Source organism: Quercus suber, unplaced genomic scaffold (genome assembly GCF_002906115.3).
Source record: "Quercus suber isolate HL8 unplaced genomic scaffold, Cork oak 2.0 scaffold_563, whole genome shotgun sequence".
Classification (NCBI taxonomy): Eukaryota; Viridiplantae; Streptophyta; class Magnoliopsida; order Fagales; family Fagaceae; genus Quercus; species Quercus suber.
The window spans coordinates 38,285-47,462 of record NW_027070008.1 but is presented as its reverse complement, the minus strand read 5'-3'; the positions used below and the strand labels follow the sequence as shown (position 1 = coordinate 47,462).

At 35.7% G+C, this 9,178-nt stretch overlaps 1 protein-coding gene across 1 annotated transcript; it reads left to right on the top strand.

The window, feature by feature from the left end:
* The first annotated feature begins 249 nt into the window (after positions 1-249).
* On the top strand, positions 250-6,213 carry LOC111991978 (polyadenylate-binding protein 7). The gene is made up of 10 exons (XM_024023783.2): positions 250-739; positions 1,476-1,594; positions 1,729-1,922; positions 2,088-2,347; positions 2,437-2,543; positions 2,772-2,961; positions 3,892-4,169; positions 4,380-4,532; positions 5,148-5,351; positions 5,645-6,213. Exons 1-10 carry the CDS (start codon positions 502-504, stop codon positions 5,840-5,842), a joined length of 1,941 nt encoding a protein of 646 aa, XP_023879551.1. The 5' UTR covers positions 250-501; the 3' UTR covers positions 5,843-6,213.
* Positions 6,214-9,178: the final 2,965 nt, after the last annotated feature.

Sequence of the window (9,178 nt, the reverse complement as noted above, 5' to 3'; positions counted from 1 at the left end):
AAATAAATAGTATGTGACAAAAATTAACCGAAAAATATTCAAGACAATTCAGTTAATTAAGGAGAAAAAAAGAAAAAAGAAAAAAAAAAGAAGGGGAAAGTGTAATACACGTGGTGTTAACGCGCGTGGCACTGTATAGAGCCTGAAGAATCGTAACAGTGAACGGCCCAACCTCCTCGCGTCCATGCAAAATCCACACACCACCTCACTCTCTCTCTAAAATCAAACTCTTCTCTCTCTCTACCTCTATCTCTAATCTCTATCCCAAACCCAATACAATTCAATCTCTCTCTCTCTCTCTCTCTCTCTCTCTTATTAATCACTCACAGTCTCACATAACCGTCATTCACTTTAGCTTCATAATAATAATCAAGAACCAAACCAAAACGAAACGGCCAATTCAGTATCTCTCTCTTTCTCTCTTTCTCTCTCTCTCTCTCTCTCGCTTCACTCCTAAATTTAGTGGTTGACGGTTGCGATTTTGAGAGAAAACCGAAGGCAATGGCGGCACCACCAACCGCGGCGACAGTGAGCGCGAGCGTGGCGGCGGCGGCTCCAGCTCCTCCTCCTCCTTCTTCGTCTATTTACGTCGGGGACCTCCACCCTGACGTGAATGACGGTCACCTCTTCGAGGCTTTCAAAGGTTTCGACTCTCTCGCCTCCGTACGAGTCTGCAGAGACTCGTCGACGGGTCGCTCGCTCTGCTATGGCTACGTCAACTTCATCTCTTCCCAAGACGGTAACCAATAACACAATCACAATCGCAATCACAATGCTTCGTTTTGATTTTGTTTTGTTTTGATTGCATTGGTTTGAGCTGGTTAAATGCGATGTCGTTTCATATTTTTGGCATTGTTTGGGAATTGATGAAACCTGTTAACTTATTTTCTCGAGAAACTCTGTTTGTTCGTAAGAAATTGTATCGCAGTGAAAGAAATATTCAAGAATTCTTTTTTTTTCTTTTTCTTTTTCTTTTTTTGTTTTCTGTGCTCTGTTTGGCTGCCTTGAAATTGTAGGAAAGGATTTGTTAGATTTGACTTGTTTGGAGAAAAGAACAAAGATGTCACTGAATTGAGATTTTGACAGTTTCTAAGTATTATATACTTTACAATACAATGCTTGGCTTTTGAGTTGTAATTATCTGCTTGGTTTCTAAGAAAAATGTAGGAAAAGAAATTTTTGGATATAATTAATCTTGAAAAGAAATTCCATCTGTGGGAAATAATATACAAATTTAAGATTTGTTAATGCTGATTCATTTGATTGGTTTTGTTGATTGTATATTCTTTGTTGGGCTGTTTGGCTGTTTTGCCAAAAAGGGTTTTTTAGAGTAGAAAAAAAATTGTTGTTCTGGATATTCTTGTGGGGTTGTGAGAAAGATTTTGTTTATCTTATTTATGTTCGGTTTTTATCTGTGGTTTTATTGTGTGCATGGTTTAAATTCTAATTGAAGTTGTCTCTTTTGATTGGAGAAGCAATTCGTGCAATTGAAGCAAAGAATCACACTGCATTGAATGGAAAAGTGATTAGAGTCATGTGGTCACATCGCGATTCTGATGCAAGAAGGAGCGGAAAAGGCAATCTCTATGTTAAGGTATCTGTCTTGCGTTTTATTTATTTATTTATTTTTTATAAATATAATAGATGATTGAGATAGACTGTGATACTTTTAGGTCCATTGTTTCTATGATTTGGATTTGTATTGAAAGTGATTGGGTTTTGTTGTAGAACTTGAGTGAATCAATTGATAATCCGAAGCTTCAAGATATGTTTCAGAAATTTGGGAATGTTTTGTCTTGCAAAGTTGCCATGTCTGATGATGGGAAAAGTAGAGGGCATGGCTTTGTTCAATTTGAGTCCGAGGAATCTGCAAGTGCTGCTATTGAGAAGCTAAATGGCTCCACTGTTGAAGACAAGGAGATGTATGTGAAACTCTTTCTTGCTATTATTTTGAAAGCTGTGATCATCCATATGTGCATAATTTTGTGGGTGTGTTTGTAAGAATATACTATATGTGCCTTGGGTTTATTCTGTCTGCTTCTTTGGTCTTATGGATATTTAAGATTCATAATTTCATTTGTGGCCAGATATGTTGGATGGTTTGTCAAAAAGAGTGATCGGATTTTGCCTAGCCCTGATGCTAAATTTACAAATTTGTACATGAAGAATTTGGATCTAGATGTCACAGAAGAGCTTCTGCAGGAAAAGTTCTCTGAGTTTGGGAAAATTGCTAGCTTGGTTATCTCAAGGGATGACAATGGGACCTCAAGAGGTTTTGGTTTTGTAAACTTTGATAACCCAGATGATGCTAGACAGGCAATGGAAGCGACGAATGGATCACAACTTGGTAGGTTATGCATTCCTTTATAACTTTGATTGACAACAATTGTCACTTGCCTGATTTAAAACATTTTGTCAATGTGGTTTGTATTGTAGGCTCAAAGACTCTATATGTAGCAAGGGCTCAGAAGAAAGTGGAGCGTGAACAAATTTTGCGTCGTCAGTTTGAGGAGAAACGCAAAGAGCAGCTCTTGAAATACAAGGTAGTTTTGTGCCCATTTCTCTCCCTTTATTTGTCTGTTTTTGTTTGTCTGTTCATCTTATCGCTTCCACCTCCTCTCTTCTCCCCTTTAATTGTTAAGTTACATATGTTGATGGGTCTTGAACCCACAACCTCACCCTCCACCTTTATCATACAAGGAGAGGAGGTGTCATTCAAAGTAGAGGTCATTGTTTATTCAACTTATCTTTTTTCTTTTTTTAATTTGTAGGCCTCAAATGTCTATGTGAAGAACATTGATGATGATGTGACTGAAGAAGAGCTGCGAGAACACTTCAGTCAGTGTGGCACAATTACTTCTGCGAAACTTATGCAAGATGACAAGGGAATAAGTAGGGGGTTTGGATTTGTCTGCTTTTCCACCCCTGAGGAGGCCAATAAAGCAGTGAACACTTTTCACGGTTAGTTGATTATTTGTAATGTCATCTGTCCGTTTCAGCATCTAAATGGGTTTGGTGTATGATGGCTCCTGAGAAATCAGCACATGAATATTTGCTAGTCCTACTTTCTAGTTTACTCATTTACTGTTTTGAGTCATGGCTTGGAATTATATTTACTTTCTAACTAATGTTTCTGATATGTAATGCGCCTGTGATTGGCTGATTTGTTTTTTCCTAGTGATTATTATGCTTAAAAGTTTTGGCATGTCTTTTGGGACTATTTAAAAATTTCAGTGCATCTGCTAGAAAAGGATTCACACGTGCCATGCTGTATATGCTTTATGCAATAACATTATTGTCATTTTGCATTGCATACCAGTTACTGATTCTGAGATTGTGGTTACCTAAGTTGCTTTAGAATGGCAAAAAAGGGTCAGAACTAATAAGCTGCTGATACATGAATAGAGAATTGACCCAACTGATTAATGCTTAGAAAAAAATTCATAAAGCATGAGGCTCTGTTGCATTATTTAACAGATTATCTTTTTATTTGGAGATGATGTTTATTATTATTTTACAAAAATCAACTGGTCTTGTAGATTTTCCCCCGTATATATGCTTTTAAGGGGGAACTCCATATATTCATGTTTCAGAAGCGAGGCTTACACAATAGTGGCTCTTCCATATTAGAATTTGACTATGCAAATTGGTTTAAGTGACTTTTTATGATTTATAGATCATTCAAAATGCTGGTAGAGGAAGTTGGTAAACTTTGGAGACATGAGGGTTGACAATCTTCTAATTTTAAAGTCGGGAACTCCATGTTTGCTCGTGGAAGATGGCCCTTTTCAATTTGCTTGCTTATGGTGTCATGCAATGCCCTATTATTTGTTATTTAGTCATGTTTTATTCTTGAGGTAACTGACTTTGTTGTCTTGTGGTATATCTCAGGGTACATGTTTCATCGGAAGCCACTGTATGTGGCTCTTGCTCAGAGGAAAGAGGATAGACAAGCCCAATTGCAGCTTCTGTATGCACAACGTATGGCAGGACTAGTGGGGCATTCAACTCCTGTTTTCCCTGGTGGATATCCTCCATACTACTACACTCCTGGTGTCGTCCAAGTGCCTCCTAGGCCTGTGATGATGTATCAGCCTCTGGAATCAAGGCCTGGATGGAGGGCAAATGGTTTTGTCCCTCCAACCAGACCGGCCTTTCAACCATCTCCAGTAAGTACCCATCTGCTTAAGAGTGTAATGAAACTTTCTCTTATGTATATTTTTGTGCTATTTTACCCAATGTCATATTTCAAATTGTGGATCATCCTTGGAGAATTATAAGGGTTTGTGAGAATACATAGACCAGCATAATTCTTATGTAGTTGAAATTAGTTTTCCACACATGCTTGCTTGCTCACGTCCTTTTAATTTCTTTTGCAGCTTCCTAATACTCAAAAGCAAAATAGGCATAACAGGGGCAGAATGAACGGGCATATGCTTCCACAGGGTGGTGCTCACTCTCTTTCATATATGCCCCCTTTGCAACAGAACACTCACTCAGTGACTTCTTTAAAAGATTCAACCAATCAGCAGGTTTTTTTCTCTGTCTTCACATTATTATCTTTCTGCACTCTTAATTCATATGCTGAAGATGTTTTCTTACTCTATATTCTATTTGATGCCTGTGCATTCTACCATGCAATCTGCGGCTCCCAGATCTTACTTTAGGTTTTATTGTCTAATTCCCATGGGGAGCACACAAATCCCAAAAACACATAGTTTCTCCCCAATATTAGAGAGAAATTGACTTCTTGGAGTGGAGCGACACACTTTTTCTAGATGTGATTGTGATGGTCTCTTCATGCATTATTGAAGTCACAACTTCAGATTTTGATTGAGAGATAGGAGGCTTTGTTAGGCAGTATGAGGATCAACACTACTATAGAGGTTTTTATTTTATTATTATTAAAGGATCCAATATAACAACTATGGTGATCCAAGAAAAGGAGCTGAAATGAGGGAATATTTGTTCCCTAGTTTCTAATTTTTTTTACCTATTCATCTTGGAGCCTTCTATTGGCCCTTTTTTTTTTTGGAATTTTCAGCTTGCCAACAGTCCATGCCTAATATTCTTTCTAGATTAATATTTTCCATTCACTATGATAAATGTACCATGTGTGCTCTAATCTTTGTAAGCATGCAATGCAGCGGATTGGACAGGCTAAGTATGTGCCAAATGGTCATCAACGTGAGATGAGCAAAGGATCTGGTGTCTCATCTACTGCCACTAATTCAGGTGGAGTTGCACAACAGGGAGCAGAGATGCTGAGTAGCATGCTCGCTGCTGCTTCCCCTGAGCAGCGGAAGCAGATACTTGGCGAGCGTCTCTATCCTCTTGTCCAGAAACACAAGGTACTACAAATAAATTATTAATGCATTTTAAGCACATCTGAAGAAAGTTGTCTTAGTCTTATACATAGTATATAGGACCATTATCATTGAATTAAAAGTTTAGAGAAGGGGCTGGTACGACACGCTTTGTCAGGAGGTTCACTAGAATTTCTTTCTTGAAACAAAGTGAACAGGCCCTTAGGAATTCAATTTCTAATTATTTTAATCGTTAGTATCTTTGTTTTCAAAATTATTTTCACGTTTTCAGATGCACCACAAATCCAAAGTCACATATATATATTTTTTATGTGCAGCCTGATCTTGCTTCTAAGATTACGGGGATGCTTTTGGAGATGGATAATTCAGAATTGCTGCTTTTGTTGGAGTCACCCGAATCTCTGGCAGTGAAAGTGGAAGAAGCTGTGCAGGTTCTCAAGTACTCCAAGGCCAAAGTATCTGGTCAAGATGCCCTTCATCCCAGTTACTTATCTGCTGAGGTTGCAGTCAACTAATAAAGGCAATTGCGTTTAAAATAGTACTGTTTTTGAAAGTTTTAGGAAATGGTGCAGAGCTTGCCTTAAGCTCCGGGGGAACAAAATTTTTGATACTTGACATCGGTGAAACTTCCATGTCTCTGGGCCTCTGGCCCTGCAAAAGGCCTTTTAGTTTCTCTTCACAGAACTCTTGCTTTTCGAAGAACATTTGTGTTTCCTTTTTTTCTCTTTTTTGTTGGATAAAAGTTTAGAAACATTCATGTTTCCTTGCAATATGACGAACTTTCATATTGAGGTAGTTGCATAGTTATTACTGGCAATAAGAAAGAGGCTTTTGGAGCCAAAGGCTTTTATGTTTTGCTATATATGGTCTCCTTTTATTGCCTTTAGTTGGGTTTATAGATTGTCCTCCTCTCTCTCTCTCTCTCTCTCTCTCTCTCTCTCTCACTCACCCAAAAATTTCAAAATTTTCTCGCTTTATATAACTATCAAGTCATGTTTTCAGTTTTCCCCTTATCCAACAAAGTATTCACGCTCAAAAGTTAATGCTTTAATTTTTTTCATTGGAGGTTGGGATTGGGGGACGTGAAAAGCCTTTTCAGACTAAATATTTTATTATTATTTATTTTTATAGTTAAAAACAATAATATTAAGCAATTTTATCAATAATAAGTCTAGAGTTATAAATATTTTCACAATATACTTCACAACTACAGTGGTGGCCAGTTGCCAATGGTATATTGATCATCTTTATACGACTAATGGGAAAGGTTTTGCTGAATATTAAGTATGCCGTATTTGCTGCATAATGGATTTTTTTTTTTTTTTTTTGAGAAAAAGTTTTAAATTTATGGCTTATGTTCATGATGATAGCTCTTTATGATCAAACTAAAAGACCAATCGGTTTTTAGTGTAGACGGGGATTTAATCTCAAATCTCTTATTTAATCATTAAAAACTTTACTAGTTAAGCTAACGGAAACTCACTATATAATGAATTATGTGATAGCAAAAAGAAAGTAATGTGTCCAAGGGTCATGTGCAATGCAAATAATCAGATAGACGCTTCGACACTTATTACTTTCTTTTTACTGCCACATGACCCATTATGGCAAAACTTTTCTCAGGACTAAATGTGTTTTTATCATTCGAAGGAACTTGTCTTTTTTTCTTTGTCCTGTTGCTAATTTCAAGACCAAACTTACAAGGAAGCCCCAAGAAAGCGAAATAGAGTCACTCTCTCATGATAATCCAGTCCCAAGATAGTCCAAACTTAAAAAGGACCTCCAACATTAAAATGATGCTAACATTACTTTTCTCCCTGTTTTTTGGTTTTATTATTATTATTATTTATAAATGCTAACATTATGTTGTGAAGTTTGTAGAATGAGGAGAATAAAGGGTAGAGTGGGAAGGAGAAGAGAGGAGAGGAAAATGTTTTAAAAACTAAATAGGGGGAGGATTTTTTTTTTTTTTTTTTTGGATTTTAAAAATTATAATGGGAAGAGAGGAAATGATATGACATTTGAGTGTGTTTGACATTAGCTTATAAGCTTAGTTTTTAGCTTTTATGTACACCTTTAATATACTTTAATACACTTTCAGTAAAAAGTTAAATAAGTCGTTTCCAAACGGACACGATCATATAGATGGAAAACTATATATATATTTTGTTCAATTAAAAAAAAAAAAGGACATAATTTGACATTATAAGACAATAATTATTTTTAAATATAAGTTGATACCCATTCTAAATTCTCACAATTTAGGAAAATTAAAAATAAGGGGTTTGAACTTTGGAGTGGTATCTTACCGCGTAAACCCTGCAAATTCCTTTGACTCACTTCACTTCATCTCTCCTTTCCTCCCTTTTCGTCCAAACATAATCACAATGTAAATTTCTTAAAAAAATAAAAATAATAAACAACAATAGACGGGAATGAGTTTGCTACCCTAACATGGCATTTTTTTTTCCTTTGATCATAGTCATATGGTAAAAATTAAATTATAGAAAACTATAAGCTTGTTTCTCCCTCCTAAATTTTAAAGAAAAGAAAATAAAAGTTCATGAGAATGAAAGTATTTTTTCTCCTTCCTAAATTTTAAAGAAAAGAAAATAAGAGTTCATGAGAACAAAGGTATTTTTTCTCCTTGAGCCTTGCTCGTTTCTAACCTTTTATAAACAAGAAGTAGATTTAGTCTTTTCCTATAAAAATGGATTGTATATTTTCTAACATTAATAGGATTGTAGATAAACTAAGTTGTTTATAAATAGTTTTAACTCGACTGGGGAAAAACCTTATGCATGCTAATTTATTTAATAAATGAGCTAAGCTTAAGCTAAAGTTTAGACTTAACTATTAAATAAGTTAAACTCAAATATATAATTAGTTGAAATTATGTTTTTTTAAAACACGATTTTAGTTCCCACCCTCCCTTAAAAGTTACCATGACTTTTGAGTGGAGTTGTGATGTGCTTTTGTGTTAGAACCCCTTTCCCTCTCCCTTTATGAGTGTGTGTGTGTTTGTTTCTCAAAAAAAAAGAATGGGTAATTGTCCCAGATTACTTAAGAGGGTATGTTGTGTGTAGTATAACTTGCCACACTCTCCCTTAAAAGTTACCATAGCTTTTGAGTGGAGTTGTGATGTGTCTTTGTGTTAAAACTCATTTTCCTCTCCCTTATGTGTGTGTGCGTTTGTTTCTAAAAAAAAAAAGAATGGGTAATTATCCCACATTACTTAAGAGAGTGTTATGTGTAGTATAACTTGTCTCACCCTCCCTTAAAAGTTACCATGACTTTTGAGCGAAGTTGTGGTGTATCTTTGTGTTAGAACCTCTATCCCTCTCCCTTGTGTGTATGTGTGTGTGTGTGTGTGTTTGTTTCTAAAAAAAAAAAAACACGATTTTAGTGAAATTGTGAAATTATAATTTTTGATGATTTTAAAATTATAATTGAAATGGTATATTTCAAAAGATGATTTTAAAGATTGTGTGTGTCGGTGTCAATTCAGGTTAGCATGTTGGGTTCATGTCGTGTTGAGGTAGGGGTATTCAACTAAATGGGTCAACCCTAACTCGACCCATTTGATAATCGTGTTATGATCCTTCAACCCTAACCCGACTTGTTAATAAGGCGGGTTGACCTGACCCAACCCATTTGACACACTTAATAAATAAATTGTGTTTAGTTGACACGAATGTAACACAATCCATTTCAATCTGCATAATATCAAATATAACATCCATCTAGAAATAATTTTTTTTTACATCTCAAAAAGTAATGCAAACACATTAAGTCTTCAACCCACATTCAAAATAATATAGTTTAACAAAAATATAATATTCATCTAGAAA